Source organism: Camelina sativa, chromosome 16 (genome assembly GCF_030686135.1).
Source record: "Camelina sativa cultivar CO46 ecotype springtype chromosome 16, ASM3068613v1".
Lineage (NCBI taxonomy): Eukaryota > Viridiplantae > Streptophyta > Magnoliopsida > Brassicales > Brassicaceae > Camelina > Camelina sativa.
In genome coordinates this window covers 3339613-3355667 of record NC_141895.1, presented here as the reverse complement: position 1 = coordinate 3355667, position 16055 = coordinate 3339613, and the positions used below count along the sequence as shown (strand labels likewise).

The following is a 16055-nucleotide window of genomic DNA, read 5'->3' as shown; positions in this document are numbered from 1 at the left end:
TTACAAAATAAAGGTGCCATCAATCTTGGAGATGTCACCTCATTGTTTATTGTTTATGCCATCTTTTACTAAGTTCCATCACTTTGTTTTCGTAGGTCGAAAACGAATCTCAGGTTTCTTGTAAGTACAGTCTATACATTTTACCTTATACCGGGATGAAAACATGTATCGTTTAAATGGTTACTCATCCATAAATCGAACGAAACAACAAAGTATATAGACACGATGCAGTTCAACTAAAACGGTGATGCGGATGTATGTATATAACGACTTCCAAAACAGGCCGAACTATTTAATTACAAGCTCCTCAAGTCATGTGGTATTTGTTTTTTGGTTTCGGACACAAGTTACACAAAGTGAGCAAACATCATAGTTTCTAAACATCATGATGACACGTGGCAGAACTCGTGACGTCGGATCCACATGCTGATACTTTAACGCAGCGCCACGTGATGGAAAACGGAAAAGCGTCACATGATTGAGCAGGATCTAATGAACTGACTGACCAATCAGGGAGGGACACATGAACCTTATCACGTGTACTTTATTCCGACCGTCCCCTCTCGCAAGTGCCCCTCCCGTCACTCCGTCAGTACCGCTTTTGTTTATCCTCTATAACTTTTTTTTGTATATGTTTTAAGATTCCTAGAGATTACATGCTTTCTTTCTTGTTTTGGTTTTTGTGCGACATTGTATATAACTTGATATTACCAAGACATATAAACATAGCTATAGATGAAGTACCCTTTCCGTTATATCGTTATCAAATTAAGCTAAATTAAACTTAACCAAAATTGAAATTTGTACCTTTTGTTGGGTCAAGTCCCACTAATCCGCTGTGAGTATGTCTCTTGACATAAGGTTTTCACAAGCTCACCACATACAAAACATTCGAGCCAAAATTCAAAATTCTAAATTGGCAACACAACAACTTTTTTTAAGAGGAGTCGAACATAAAATCTCTTAAAATTTACCCCATAAGATCAAGATCCTCAACAACCCACCACCACCACACACACATATTAAAATTATACTTCTTTGTTGAACAAATGTTTGAAGACTTTTATTTTAAACTAATCCTAAAATAATATAAGAAAATAAAACAAATGGGACAAGTTATGCAATTATTATACCGAGATATATTTGTCTGCATAATTTTTTTTAGTGCAAGTAAAATTGTTTGATGTTTTCTTTCACTGGAATCATGATAATATTTCAAAAATAAAAATTGATAAATGTTTTTTTTTTAATTACATGTTTGTGTATAATTTTAAATTTTTTTCATCAGATAGACATATGCAGAGTGAGTTAATAAATGAAAAATTCATCACACTGTATAACTTAAAAGTGAATGAATATTCGATAAACTTAAAAGTTAACTATGATCTAATATCGTGATCATTGGTGATATTATAAATGAAAAGTGTCGTTAATTACCCAACCAAAAGCTATGCAAACGACTTGGGTATGCATGTGGGAGTAGTTGCTAATCACTAAATTTCATTGGCTTAGACGCTTTATGTCATGTGTCGTCACATGTTTATAATCTTATTTCTCCAGTAAGAAATTATTTGTTTTAGTCAAATAGATAGGGAAAAATCATTTCAGTGCCATCTCAATGATTGTTTCTACGTACGGCTTAAACGTAATCAGTTGCACTGCATGTACGCATGTGTTCGTTTGAACTGATACATAGATCATTTAAAACTTTCTTTCCTAAGTCGAATTTATTAGCAATCACAGTCTCCAACTTCATATGAATATCTATATATCTCGATATTTTTTTTGGCACCAAAAGATAATCATTTATTTAAGTTTAAAACGGACATTGTTTTAAAGAAAAACAATCTAAGTTGAAGAATTTACATCGAAAAAAAAAAAGAATTTCGTGCTCTTACCTTTTTGACAAAAAAAATTTGCACGATATTATTTAAATAGAGAATAAAAATCAACAAGAACGTGGAAACAAAAGTTTTAAAACACTAATAATAGGTGTTCAAAACACACATATTCATATGAATATATGAATTTCGTGATCTGTTCGAATTAAGACTATTCATATATTCGTGATCTGTTCGAATTAAGACTATTCAGATATATTCATGTTCCCTTTGATAGTTAGATATATAACAAAAGTGAGAACGTGATATATTTAACCTGTTCTTATTATTTGTCAATTTAGTCTATATATATTCATTCGTTTCTTTTTTTTGGTCAAGATATACTATCGCTTTCATCTTTTTTATTTTATTCGGCTCATGTAAATTCAAATACTACTTTTTTGAGAGTTGTAAAGTTTTGTAGTTGGAATCAATATAATTAAAATTAAGTTAAGTTAATGGCTTATATGCTGCCGACGTGTTTGTCCTAATGAAAAAGACAAAGTCAGTCGTTTCACGTCATTTAGTTTGTCAACAATAAATCAATTATTACTGTTCAATCAAAATATTGATGAGTTAATTCATAAAACGGACCCGACAACCACATGAACTTCGGATTTAGGCATCATAGGCACTGAACTTCGAATATAGGCACTTTTAGTAGGTTAAAAGACGTCTTTACCCTTGCTGGTTTGACATCATCCTTGCTCTAACCAAGTCGCTCTAGTTTCCAAATAGGATCTGGTTAAAAAAAAAAAAAGATTATGACGACACAGACAAAACCCCTTCCACTCAATCTTCCCAACCTCCCATACTATTCATTTACTCTCTCTCATCTCATCCAGCCGAACCATCTTCCACCTCCGATGGTGAAGAAAAGGAGTAATTGGCATCTTAATGGGTCAGATCCTTTCCTTAGTGGCATCGACAAACCTCACCCAACCCCAAAGGTGGCGGGGCCGTATTCATAAACGCCCTGGTCGACTCGTCATTGAGGACTCAGAACGGTGCGACGCTACCCGCCTCCTCTGATTCCAATCGGTGGTAGTAACCCATAATTGATGGTAAACTTATGTTACCATTTAGCAAGAATTCGACCGAATGTCTCAATAATAGCTTTGCATAATATGATTTGTGGAGATTCTGTTTTTTTTTTTTTTTTTTTTTTTTTTTAATTAATTTTCAAAACACCTGTGAAGAGGAGGAGTGGAAGAAGCGGTTCTTGGGTCGATGACTCCGTCTTGGGATCGAAGAGGAAGCTTAAAGCCCCATGTTTATCCACTTCTTGTTTGATTGAAATCACCAAACTCCAATTTCATAATTAGTTGGTACTTTTTTGTGCAGTTTTGTGAATTTTTGTGTTGTGTTTCGCTCTCCTTACTTGTATTCCTCACTCGTTTCAGTTTCAACAAACGCTGAGGAATAGTTTTGACCACCACAACAAAGTTAAATTGGTTTCCCCTTGGCTTTAGTCATCCTCTTGCCTTTAGGTTATAGTTTTGAACACAATCCATCTTTAAATTGGTTTCCCTTGGGTTCATTCAACCATCCTGGCTTTAGGGTATATAGTTTTGAACATAAACATATATATTAAGTCGCTTAGATGGACAAAAAAATGAGATATCTCCAACATCTGATGCATGTTAAAGTTGTCAACTTATTTATATAACAAGCATTATAAAGATGTATTGGTTCCCAATGTTCTATGCTACTACAAAGCTCAACATTGTACTAGTCACGTAGATAGAAGAAGAAGCTTGCAAGAGTTGAAAAAATGATCACTTTGTAGAGAACAAATTTGGATCGAATATATATGCATGGTCCTCATATATATATATACTTTTTTTTCTTTAGTATTGGAATTAGGTATATACATCGCCCTACACCCAGAGACTTCTGGCTGTAAAAAAAATGATAATAGTGTAAATAATATAGTTGAAAAATAACGAATCCTATCAAAGCATGTGTGTGTGTGCCTTAGAAGAAGATCATGTGTTATCTGCTGCTGAACACAAGAAAAAAAAAAAAAGATGAGGACCAACCCAATGCCCTTTTTCATCAACCGCACTTGTCCATTATTCTTTCGACCTCTACGTTACACCAAAAGGAAAGAAACCTCCAACTATATACATTTACTTCTTTTTTTTTTGTTTTTTTTTCATGCCACAAAAATATATGTATATTTATTTCTCTCTTATAAACTTAAGATAATGGGATTATATCCATAGTGATATATATTTAAATATCAACAACAGTGTAAAAACCCACCAAAAAGGCAAAAGGCAGACATTTTGGAAATATCGTAGATTTATAGCAATAAACTAGTACACATCATTATCTAGAGTGGTGATAAGATTTGATGGCCTAACTTCACATTCATTAATATTTCATTTTACCTCATCTGAAAACTTGAAAATATCATAAATTTATTTTTTACTAATAAAATTAACACACCATTTGATAAGAAAGAAATCTCTTAATTAGAATTTTTATCAAAAGAAAAAAATTCAATTAGAATAGTTGAGTATGAAAACTTAGAAAGATTAGGTAGATGTAGTTAAAATTTTGAATCATAAGACAAGAAATAAGAAAGACATATCAAACGTGATTAGATGGATCGAAAAATATATATAGGCATAATAACATTGTTTTCAAAATTTACACATCATAATAAATTCGACAATCTAAAAATCATTAAATAATCTTTTTGTTTTACCAAAATAAAATACTACATATAGCATATAGTAATACTAAAAAACGGTTTGATAGGGACAGTTAGGTAAATTCCAAAGAAATGTCAACCGAAGAAGAGTTCGGTATAAAATTAAACCGGAACGGTTAAGAGTTCGTTCTCTTCTTATTTCTTCTTCTTCCTTCTTCTTCCACTCTAAACGTCCCCTGCGATTCATTTACAGAGAGCCACACAGATTGAGACAGAGAGAGAGAGAGAGAGAGAGCAAGAATCTCTTATCAAAAAAGAACTCTCGAGTACCACCACTTCTCTTGGATTACGTGAAAAAAAATCTCAACTTTTTGGTTTTGAAGAAGCTCTCAAAATTGAGTTACTCTTCTTTTGTAGAGTCTTTGTGAGTTGACCTGGTTTACTGTTTTGATTCGTCTTATGGAGTTGATCGAATTGAAATAACTACTTTGGTTCCTGGGGAATCTTTTTTTTTTTTTGTTTTCTGGTTGTGTGAAAGAGAATAAAAAAAAAAATGTCGACGAAGATGAAAGGAGAGATTTTTATCTCTAAAAGCTTAGTATCTAAGAAATGGACATTATTACTCTGCTTTGGGAGCTTCTGCTTTGGGATACTCTTCACCGATAGGTATGAATTTTTTTTGTTTTTCTGGAACAGTTTTTGAATTTGTGCTCCATTACTACTTTGGGATGCTCTTATTATGATTTGTTTCTTCCACAGATTGATCGAGTTTAAAAAAAGAAAACAAGTTTCGTGTTTCAATGGGTTTTGATTACTTTATTCAATTTTAACAAATTTGCTTTCTGATGTTTTATAAATTTTCCTCCTTTTTGGGTCTTGACTGGTGTATACTCACCATTGTTTTGAACCTCAATGTTTCAACTTTTGACTATTTTGATCTGATTGGTAATTTCGTTTCTTGTCATTTCCTATTCTCTTTGGTTTGATGAAACAGAATGAGATGTATAGCACTCACATGATGATTACTGTATATACCTTTGGAGTAAGCTACAAGACCTGAATTTTGAAACTAACACACTCTCAAAACATTTGGTATGAAATTTCCTGTTGCAGGATGTGGAATATTCTAGAGTCTAAAGACATAACTCGACCATCCGTAACAGAAGCTGAAAGGTTGAAGCTGATCTCTGAAGGCTGTGGTCCCAAAACTGTGAGTGTAATAATGTGTTCTTTGTTGGATTCATTTTTAGTAAAATGAGTTTGCTGTGTTAATGGTCTGATTGGTTTTGATTTTTTTGCTTTACCAGAAAGAAGTAAATCGTGATCCTCAGGCTTTATTTGGAGAAGTTTCAAAGACTCATAACGCTATACAGTAAGATAACTCTTAAGCTGAAGTGATCCAAAAACATTATCTTCCAAACCTTCTTATAACTAAAATCTGTTCTTGTTTAACTTTCAGGTCATTGGATAAGACTATTTCAAGCTTAGAGATGGAGTTAGCCGCAGCAAGATCAGCTCAAGAATCTTTAACAAACAGTGCTCCTATATCGAATGATGTAGAGAAGAAGCAATTACCTAGGAAAAGACGGTATTTGATGGTTGTAGGGATTAATACCGCTTTTAGTAGCAGAAAGAGAAGAGATTCTGTTCGAACAACTTGGATGCCTTCAGGTTCTCACTTCATTCTCTATCTTCATTATCTTCAAGATTGCTGATATCAATATGTTTCTTGATGGTTGTATACTGCTTGTAGGTGAAAAAAGAAAAAAGTTGGAAGAAGAGAAAGGAATTATTATACGGTTTGTGATTGGTCATAGGTGAGTTAACTATGTTCTTACATAGTTACTGAGATGAGTCGAATTCAGTATTCTCTGTATATCTGATGTTATATGTCATTGGTTCTTTAGTGCCACTGCTGGTGGAATTCTAGACCGATCCATTGAAGCAGAGGACAAGAAGCATGGAGATTTCTTGAGATTGGTATTTTTTTTTTCTCACATCTTTTGATGTCCAAAGTCATTATTATAGGTTTCTTATCTTCATTTGTGATTCTCTACTGCTTTTAACAGGACCATGTTGAAGGATACCTCGAGTTATCAGGCAAAACGAAAACATATTTTTCTACTGCGGTTTCAATGTGGGATGCAGAGTTCTATGTTAAAGTAGATGATGATGTTCATGTAAATATCGGTAAGCTCTACAAGCTAGTAACCTTGTTCCCCATTTTGTATGTTGCTACTGCTAGTATCAAATGTTTTTGTTTTGAAATATCCACAGCAACCCTTGGGGAAACTCTTGTTAGACACAGGAAGAAACCTCGACTCTATATCGGCTGCATGAAATCTGGTCCAGTCCTCTCTCAAAAGTAAAAATCCCATTTCTCTCACTTTCCTTCTTTTATGAATCAGTTTCTTGTTTTCGTTTTAACTCTTGTTTTTGTCTATGGAGCAGAGGAGTTAGATACCACGAGCCTGAGTATTGGAAATTTGGTGAGAACGGGAACAAGTACTTTCGTCATGCTACTGGACAGTTATACGCCATTTCAAGAGACTTGGCTTCTTATATCTCTCTTAATCAGTAAGATTTGAACTTCTTTGTAATTGTATTCATGTCTCATTCTCCATCTAATTTCCTGTGTTAATATGTTTCAGGCGTGTTCTGCACAAATATGCAAATGAGGATGTTACATTAGGTGCTTGGTTTATCGGGCTTGATGTTACACATATCGATGATAGAAGGCTATGTTGCGGCACTCCTCCTGGTACCTTTCTCCGTTTCTCTTCCTTTCCCCCAATTTTTCTAGACTCAGTTCAAAAGATTCTAAATGATTGTAAAGTCGCAAAACGTTGTTAGTTTAGTTCTAAGTACCTAACTAGAATATTTTATTCGAAGCTAAGATTACCTTAACCAGAATCTTGATGTAACTAAATGTGATTCTTGGAAAATTGCAGATTGTGAATGGAAAGCACAGGCAGGAAACATATGTGTAGCTTCATTCGACTGGACATGCAGCGGTATCTGCAGATCAGCTGATCGGATAAAAGAGGTTCATAAGCGATGTGGTGAACCGGAAAACGCTATCTGGAAAGCCAGTTTTTGAGGCCTTCCGCAACATTATTATACATATAGATCATATAAAGAATTGTTTCCACTTTCAGATCCAAACGGTCATCAAACGATGATCAAGCGGAAACATTTCTTCTTCTTCATATTCTTTATGGACCAAGAAGATACCTACTTCTGTTGTATATCATAGATTCATAGTTACTTACTTACATAGGAGAGGACTAGAGAGAAATATGTATGAAGTGAACCTCTTGCAAAGATAGGGTTTGCGTTTAAGAAACGGTTTGTAACAAAGCGTTTTCCGTTTTAGTAGAAGGAAGCTAGACGCTGCAGCAAACGCGCCTGCTTCTTTTTTTTTTTTTTTTTTGGTTGTTTTATTTTTGGAGTGAAAGTATAGTTTGTGGATTTAGAGTTTAGACCAATACAAGCTACAATATTATTGATTTGATTAGGAATTTAGGATTTTCGATTTGTGAATCATGAATAAGAAGATTTCAAGTTTGTGTATCTTCTTCTGCTTTAGACTTTACTTAAAGTAACGCATTTTTTAATACCTTGTTACAAAGAAATAAATATAACAATGTTTGTGGCACTCACAAGTCATAATGCTCCTTTTATTTACTTACTCTGTGCCCTCACACAATCTCTGGTTCGGTGGTTGTACGGAGATGGCGGAGAAGGCAAATCCGGCAAGTTCTGAGACCTGTTTAGTCGGAGGGACTTAAATTTTGCATTTTTATTCTGCCCACGTAATAGCTCTCGCCTCTCGGACAATGAGGGAGACGAAGCAGGGTCTCATTTCCTACTCGCTGAAAAAGGTCAGATTTTTTTCTCTCTTCCTCTTCTTTTGGTGACTTGGTACCAAGTGGTGAAACATCAAGAACTCAAATGAGTTGTGGGTTTTGTTTAGAGGAAGACAAAATTGATGTGACCGAAAAAAAAGGTAACCCTTGATGAGCAAAACTGAACCAAACAAAAATAAAGTCTTTGTGTCTTTTCATTATTCACGAGAAATTTGATACGAGTTGCTGTGTCTATGTTCCATTTTTTGGATTCTTCTGTGATTTTGTATTGGGAACGTGTGCTCTTTGGTTTCTTCACCGCCATTTTTACGCCCCTTTTGTATTCTACCGAAACGTTTAGTTAGTGTTCCACTTCTCTAATTTGTGAGTTTTCCTCTTACTCTGCTCACCCTTTCCTTCTTCTCTGTACAATTGGTTTCCTCACAAAGTTTGGTTCTGTATCTGTGAGTTACTACCATAGTACCATAGTACGATTTGCTTGGTATGTTGTTCATTTTAGAAGTTTCTTATGTGATTGTTGTGATCAATATATGTGTGTTAAAGAGTATTGGTTTTGGTAAATAGCTTATTTTCTCAAACGAGGTTAAAGGCTTTAGGGAAAAGGCGAAAAGGTATAGAGAGCTAAAATGGAAAAGGAAAGTATGGTCATTTCGCACTATACATGTGAATAGCTATCCAACAAAATAGATAGAAAACAAGCGGTCGGGCTCTTTAGTTTAAAGTCTAGATAAGTATCAGTCCCTTGATAGACTCAACTACACTGTTTCACTATTCTAATCAAAGTTTTTTGTCTGTTTACTACTTTGTAAAGTTGAAAGAAAACGCCTTTTTAGAGATATTTCTCACCGCTTTTATGTATCTGCAGGGTATGATATAATATCCAGAGGATACAAGGGGTCAGGGTGAGGGGAGTGTTTACTGTTTACGACTGAAGCTATGACGGAAACGGGTTTCATTCTCATGTTGTTCCCTTTGGTAGTATTGGGATTGTTTGTTTTGAAATGGGTGTTGAAGGGAGTGAATGTTTGGATTTATGAGTCCAAACTTGGAGAGAAAAAACACTATCTGCCTCCAGGAGATTTGGGATGGCCTGTCATAGGCAACATGTGGTCCTTTCTTAGAGCTTTCAAAACATCTGATCCTGAATCCTTCATCCGATCCTACAACACAAGGTATATACATCGCTCTCTCTCTCTTCTCAAACTATTTCGCACAAAGTGCGCGCTCAGTTCCATTACTATTTGCTTTGGTTGAGATTTTATTTTTGCTTCTCCATATCATAATTGACAACGTAGACATACTCTCCGTGTCCTTAATGATACAGATATGGGCGTACCGGTATTTATAAAGCGCACATGTTTGGGTACCCATGTGTATTAGTAACAACACCAGAGACTTGTCGACGAGTACTAACAGATGATGATGCCTTCCACATAGGTTGGCCAAAATCCACCATGAAACTCATTGGCAGGAGGTCCTTTATCGGTATCTCTTTTGAAGAACACAAGCGGCTCAGGCGTTTGACTTCTGCTCCTGTCAATGGTCCTGAAGCTCTCTCTGTCTACATACAATACATTGAAGAAACTGTTATTACTGGTCTAGAAAAATGGTCCAAAATGGGAGAAATCGAGTTCTTATCTCATGTGCGTAAGCTTACATTTAAAATCATTATGCACATATTTCTCAGCAGTGAGAGTGAGCATGTCATGGATGCATTGGAACGGGAATATACCAACCTTAACTATGGAGTTCGAGCTATGGGTATTAATCTTCCTGGTTTTGCCTATCATAGAGCTTTGAAGGTAAACCATTAAGCAACCTTTTTTGCCACTTTGTTTCCATTTGTGCATACCTTTTGGGATTTAAGGATTGGTATATTCCATTTATACAGGCAAGGAAGAAACTTGTAGCTGTCTTTCAGTCCATCGTGACTAATCGAAGAAACCAAAGGGAGCAGAACGTTTCATCCAGGAGAAAAGACATGTTAGATAATCTAATAGATGTTGAAGATGAAAACGGAAGAACTTTAGATGACGAGGAGATTATTGATATTTTGTTGATGTATCTTAATGCGGGTCATGAATCCTCTGGACACCTCATTATGTGGTCTACCATTTTGCTGCAAGAACACCCTGAGATTCTACAAAAGGCAAAGGTAAATGAGAAGATATCTTCTTCTTTTTCGTTCCTTTTTCCATTTCACCATTTCAGTTTACAATCTTGAGTTGTGATATTTAAATTACCATAGGAAGAACAAGAGAGGATCTTGAGAAAGAGAGCGCCAGGTCAGAAGTTGACACTAAAAGAGACGCGTGAAATGGAGTATCTTTCTCAGGTTAAGTTTTCTGGCTTATATAACATGGCATTATAGTATGATTTGTAACAGTCTTTTACTGATAGAAGAGGTTTTACCAGGTCATTGATGAGACACTTCGAGTAATAACATTCTCTCTGACGGCCTTCCGGGAAGCGAAAAGTGATGTCCAAATAAACGGTCAGTAATACTCATTAGCTACATGGAACACGGCAAATCATTTGAAAGCTTTTATAGTTCTCCTTTTTCATGTTTTGTTTTCAGGCTATATCATACCAAAAGGCTGGAAGGTTCTGACTTGGTTTAGGGACGTTCATTTGGACCCTGAGATCTACCCGGATCCAAAGAAATTTGATCCTTCAAGATGGAAGGTATCTAGAGATAACAGAGTTCTAACTCTAAACTGTATTAGGTGATGAAGTCTCTTATATGTCAAAAGTAACTGAACATTGTCTGGTTCATTCAACAGGGATACACACCAAAAGCAGGCACATTCCTTCCTTTTGGTTTAGGAAGCCATCTGTGCCCTGGAAACGATCTTGCCAAGCTCGAGATTTCCATATTTCTTCATCATTTTCTCCTCAAATACCGGTAACTCTCTCTCTCCCTCTCTGTGTATATAGCTCAGCTGAAGAATCATAATGTTTTGTTTCCAATAACGAAATTGCAGGGTGGAACGGAGCAATCCCGGTTGTCCAGTGATGTTCTTGCCTCACAATAGACCCAAAGATAATTGCTTAGCAAGAATCACCAAAACGACGGCGTAATCATTCTGCAAACTAGTTAGACCAAATCCAAATGTACTGTATAAGCTTCTTCTCAGGTTTTCCCATTGTTCTCCCTCTCTTCTCTTAGAACTCGATCCAAACCAGTTTCGGTTTGTGAATTTGGTTTACTAGCAAAAAACTATATGTATCCATAGAGTTTGAAGGAATTTTCCAAGTAATATACCAAACTTTTTCAAATTAGGATATATAAAAAAAAAGTAAAATTTTAGTTTCCTGAAATAGTTTGATTACCACATTAAGGATAATGTGGATTGGAGTAAACTAAGGTTTGTTCTTTTATTTCGCATTTATTAGCCTAATAAATGCATCATTTTATTTCTTCTCTCTCGTTATCTAAATAGTACTAATTTCAAACTTCTAATACAAGTGGAGAATTGACTTCTTCAATAAATTGAAATATTCAAATTAAATTGGTATTGATTAATTGAACTAAATTTATAGATTAGTAGTTGTACTTACTTTTCTCGAATTAAAATTAGAAGACAAATATTTTGTAAGAATTTAGCAAAATTAGAAATATAATTAAAGATAAGAGTTTAAAAAGCCCACAGAGCAGAGAGAACAGAACAGAGAACAACAACAGCACCGTTATCTCCTGTCCACTATCTGAGTTTTTCTTATACACAGACAAGAAAACAAATAGACAGCTCGAGAGCGAGACTCTTGTTCCATTTTTTTTTTTTTTTACAATTTCTTCTTCTTTCTTTAAATTTAGCAACTTTTTCTCTTCACACAATAAAAAAAGCTTCGATTTTGATCCGTAATTAGTGTTTTGCTACATTGGATTCTCACTTTTTCTCGACTGGTGTGTTCCATTCCTGAGCCCTGATTTTGTGGGGGAAACAGAAAAAAAAAAAAAAAAAGTTTGGATTTTTATTTTATTTTTCCGGTGAGGGAAAAAAAAATGACGACGAGAGGAAGCAGATCGGAGAAAGTGAAGAGAATATTCCAGCAATTCGACATGAATCGTGACGGTGGGTTAAGCCGTGAAGAGATGTCGTCTCTCGTCGTAGCTGTAAACCCTAGGGTTAAATTCAGCGACGAACAAATCAGCGCGATTCTCGACGAAGTCTTTCGTACCTACGCTGAGTTCATCGACGGTGATAAAGGTTTGACCTTTGACGGTCTTCTCCGTACTTACGACGACGGAGCCGGAGACGTTGATCGTGATTTCGACGCTTTAGGAATTGAGTTTAACAACGCCGATGAGACGACAAAAGGTGGCGGTGGCTCGGAAGCTTCGTCTTCTTCGATTACTGATGAGAGAGCTGTTGAGGCTCAGAAGCAGCAGAGGACGGCTGCTTGGGCGGTTTCTCCCAACCATGGAATCGTTTTCGATGAGACGTGGAAGCTTGTTGATGATTTGGAGATTCTTGTGAAGAGGTTGAAGTCTAAGCAGGAGAAAGATGGGAAATTGAAAGCGGATGGTAACAATAATAACAATGTGGATGCGTTCTCTGATGCTGGATGGTCTAGAGAGTTAGGTCCGTCTTCGGATATTTCTGATAAGAGAATCTATTGGGAAGAATCGAGTCATGATTACTCGGTGTTTGTTAAGGAACTAGGAGTGTTGAGAAGTAAAGCTGACGGTGCTAGATCAAGAGAAGAAGCATTTGATGGACATATGGCGATTGGTAGGGTTTTGTATGAGCATCAGTTGTTTAAAGAAGCTTTTGTTAGCTTCAAGAGAGCTTGTGAGTTGCAGCCGACGGATGTGAGACCTCATTTCAAAGCTGGGAATTGTCTTTATGTGTTGGGCAAGTATAAAGAGTCGAAAGATGAGTTTTTGTTGGCCTTGGAAGCTGCAGAGTCCGGTGGGAATCAATGGGCTTACTTGCTTCCTCAGATTTATGTTAACCTTGGTATCTCTCTTGAAGGTGAAGGTATGGTTTGGAATGCTTGTGAGTATTATAGAGAGGCTGCGATTCTTTGTCCAACGCATTATAGAGCCTTGAAGCTACTAGGTAGTGCTCTGTTCGGTGTAGGAGAGTATAGAGCTGCTGTGAAGGCTTTAGAGGAAGCTATATATTTGAAACCAGATTATGCGGATGCGCATTGTGATTTGGCTTCGTCGCTCCATGCTATGGGTGAGGATGAGAGAGCTATTGAGGTTTTCCAGAGAGCTATAGATTTGAAACCTGGTCATGTTGATGCTCTTTATAACCTCGGTGGGCTTTATATGGATTTGGGTAGGTTTCAGAGAGCTTCAGAGATGTACACTAGAGTTTTAGCTGTGTGGCCTAACCATTGGAGGGCTCAGTTAAACAAGGCTGTGTCTCTGTTGGGCGCTGGAGAGACTGAAGATGCTAAAAGGGCTTTGAAGGAAGCTCTGAAAATGACAAACCGAGTTGAATTGCACGATGCGATATCTCATCTGAAACAGTTGCAGAAGAAAAAAGTCAAAAATGGTAATAATGTGATCGAAGAAGGTCCGTTCATCGTTGTGGAACCTTCTAAGTTCAAGACGGTAGGCGAGAAGACTACTTTAAGACCAGATTTAGCCATAGCACTTCAAATTAGAGCCTTCCAGAGAGTTACAAGGCTTTGGAAATGCGATGTTGAAGCATTAAGAAGAGAGATGAGAGACAACAATGTTCCTGTATCTTATTCCGGCAATGGAGGACCAACAAAATCTATAAGGAGACCAAACTTAGAAGAGATTCTCCGGCGTCTGCTTAATGTCCTGAAACCTGAAACTTTTCAAGGAGCGGTCAAGGCCATAAACGAGAAAATCCTCTCAGTGCTCGATGATTCAAGGTCGGGAAGAGTTGATTTAGGAATGTTTTACGCGGTGATTGCTCCTTTATGTGGTGGCCATCCAGACAAAAGGAAAAGAGTTGCATTCGATGCGCTTCTTTGGAGACCTGTAAACGAAGGAAGCTCTCAGATTACAAAGATGGAAGCTGTTAGATACATCAAACTGTTGAGAGCTATCTACATACCGTCACAAGGAATGAGCGAAATGTTAGAAGTCCATGGAGGAGCAACGGATGATACTTCAACGGTAACGTTCAACCAGTTTCTTGGGATGTACGATGACTCAGAGTGGGGGTTTGGTATCATGTCGACTGTTGTGAAACTCGAAACAAGAGATAGGAATCGACATGGGAACCAGGTTTGTTCGGTTTGTAGGTATCCGGTTATCGGGTCTCGGTTTAAGGAAGTGAAAACCGGGTTTAGCCTCTGTAACCAATGTTACAGCGAAGGGAAAATTCCTCCAACGTTTAAACAGCAGGAGGAATATAAATTCAGAGAGTATGGGAGTGAAGTGGAAGCCATGAAAGCTAAGTGTGTTTGTTTTTCAATGCAGTCTCATAAAAGAACAATAGTCACTTGAAAAAAATATTCAGAAGCTTTTTTTTTCCGTGTGTGTGTGTGTGTGGTCTAATTTGTAGCTTTTTAATTTATTTGAAGTTGTGTGTATAGTTTTGATGCAAGTGTTTTGTTTGGTGAGCAACTAGTGTATGTTGTCTTTTTGTACTCTAAAATTTGATTATTTTTTCCACTCAATTGCAGATTAATATATGACTTTGTCAATGGTCGTGAATGGAATACAATTTCAGAATGTAATTTCTGACATTTTCAGGCTTGGCCCGCCTCTTCAAAACTAACAAATTGATATATGTAAAGACTTGTTCTGTCAGGTTCTGAAAAATCCAGTATCTAGAAGAGTAAGAATTGTCAGATCTAGACAGTTCAGAATCTAGAATTTTATAGCATCTCTAGTAGCATATTGATGCTAATTTTGGAATGAGTCCTTTTCTTAACCTTTATATCTTAGTGGTACTTTTTTTTTTCTTGCATTTGATTCAGTATTATATGACATAGCATTCTAGAGAATTATTACTATAATTTGAGGAACTTAAGAAGAAAGAAAAATAAAGCATATTTTGAGGATCACGTTTTATTTCCTTAGCTTTGGGGTCATAAGAAGTGACATCAATTTAGGGATCTATATGGATGTGTAAAGAAATAAAGAGACTTCAGATCTAGGAACAGCAGTGTGATGTCAGAACTCGGATAAGGTGCAAGTAGAAAAGACTAAGGAACCTTTGATGTGTGGATGGACTAGTTGTTGCATTATTATTCTATCTTCATTTTTCATTTTTCTTTCCAGAGGTGCCGAAATTTAAGGAAATAATAATATGCAAATGACATAAGCCAATGGCAGTGGATGCAACAAGTCGTCTCACTTGCCCAATCACATTCTCCTCCCCGATATTTCCTACTCTGTAGCTCTTCTTTGCTTCTTACGTGTGTAATAACAATTCTCCTTGAAAAAAAAAATTCAAATTACATTACATATGTTATAGGTGGTAGTGGTACTGGTTCACTACTTGCCGTAGCGAAAGGCAAATTAATTAGTAGTTCCATTGTTAAAAATCTAAACAACAATAAACTCAAGATTAGGATTTGCCTGAACATGATCAAGTAAATAGAAAATACTATCATTTTTTAATAAATATGTTGGCAACTTTGACATATATATTCCACTTGCGAAAATAATGATAATTTTCATATTCTCCATGTATTTAGTCACCA

General features: G+C 36.1%; 2 protein-coding genes, 1 long non-coding RNA gene and 1 other non-coding gene across 6 annotated transcripts; all 4 read left to right on the top strand.

Moving 5' to 3' along the window:
- Positions 1-2612: 2612 nt before the first annotated feature.
- On the top strand, positions 2613-3223 carry LOC104749622 (uncharacterized). Its single transcript, XR_761451.3, has 2 exons — positions 2613-2944; positions 3080-3223. It is a non-coding gene; the product is annotated as an uncharacterized LOC104749622 (long non-coding RNA).
- Positions 3224-4706: 1483 nt separating this feature from the next.
- Positions 4707-7902, top strand: LOC104749621 (putative beta-1,3-galactosyltransferase 3). Its single transcript, XM_010471285.3, has 11 exons — positions 4707-5208; positions 5656-5752; positions 5850-5914; positions 6002-6213; positions 6296-6359; positions 6450-6522; positions 6612-6732; positions 6820-6907; positions 6994-7119; positions 7194-7303; positions 7494-7902. Exons 1-11 carry the CDS (start codon positions 5096-5098, stop codon positions 7640-7642), a joined length of 1218 nt encoding a protein of 405 aa, XP_010469587.2. The 5' UTR covers positions 4707-5095; the 3' UTR covers positions 7643-7902.
- A 49-nt stretch (positions 7903-7951) lies between these two features.
- On the top strand, positions 7952-11690 carry LOC104749619 (ent-kaurenoic acid oxidase 2). Of its 3 annotated transcripts, none has more exons than XM_010471283.3 (9): positions 7952-8426; positions 9277-9583; positions 9736-10213; positions 10303-10566; positions 10660-10746; positions 10827-10905; positions 10990-11096; positions 11195-11316; positions 11396-11690. In XM_010471283.3, the coding sequence occupies exons 2-9, from the start codon at positions 9348-9350 to the stop codon at positions 11490-11492; spliced, it is 1470 nt and encodes a 489-aa protein (XP_010469585.2). In that variant the 5' UTR covers positions 7952-8426; positions 9277-9347; the 3' UTR covers positions 11493-11690. The 3 variants fall into 3 exon arrangements, with proteins under 3 accessions (XP_010469585.2, XP_087347401.1, XP_019094098.2); XM_087491275.1 differs by having other exon boundaries at positions 8214-8774; XM_019238553.2 differs by lacking the exon at positions 7952-8426 and adding an exon at positions 8708-8892.
- A 295-nt stretch (positions 11691-11985) lies between these two features.
- On the top strand, positions 11986-15050 carry LOC104749618 (putative TPR repeat-containing protein At2g32450). Its single transcript, XR_015584385.1, has one exon. It is a non-coding gene; the product is annotated as a putative TPR repeat-containing protein At2g32450 (transcript).
- Positions 15051-16055: the final 1005 nt, after the last annotated feature.

Bases quoted from the DNA above. Each gene is read 5' to 3' on its own strand.
- LOC104749619 (XM_010471283.3), top strand. From the start codon at position 9,348: ATGACGGAAACGGGTTTCATTCTCATGTTGTTCCCTTTGGTAGTATTG. The intron at 10,906-10,989 runs GTCAGTAATACT...TTTTGTTTTCAG, and splicing joins AAGTGATGTCCAAATAAACG to GCTATATCATACCAAAAGGC. The intron at 11,097-11,194 runs GTATCTAGAGAT...TTCATTCAACAG, and splicing joins TTGATCCTTCAAGATGGAAG to GGATACACACCAAAAGCAGG.
- LOC104749621 (XM_010471285.3), top strand. From the start codon at position 5,096: ATGTCGACGAAGATGAAAGGAGAGATTTTTATCTCTAAAAGCTTAGTA. The intron at 5,915-6,001 runs GTAAGATAACTC...TTTAACTTTCAG, and splicing joins AAGACTCATAACGCTATACA to GTCATTGGATAAGACTATTT. The intron at 6,214-6,295 runs GTTCTCACTTCA...TACTGCTTGTAG, and splicing joins AACAACTTGGATGCCTTCAG to GTGAAAAAAGAAAAAAGTTG.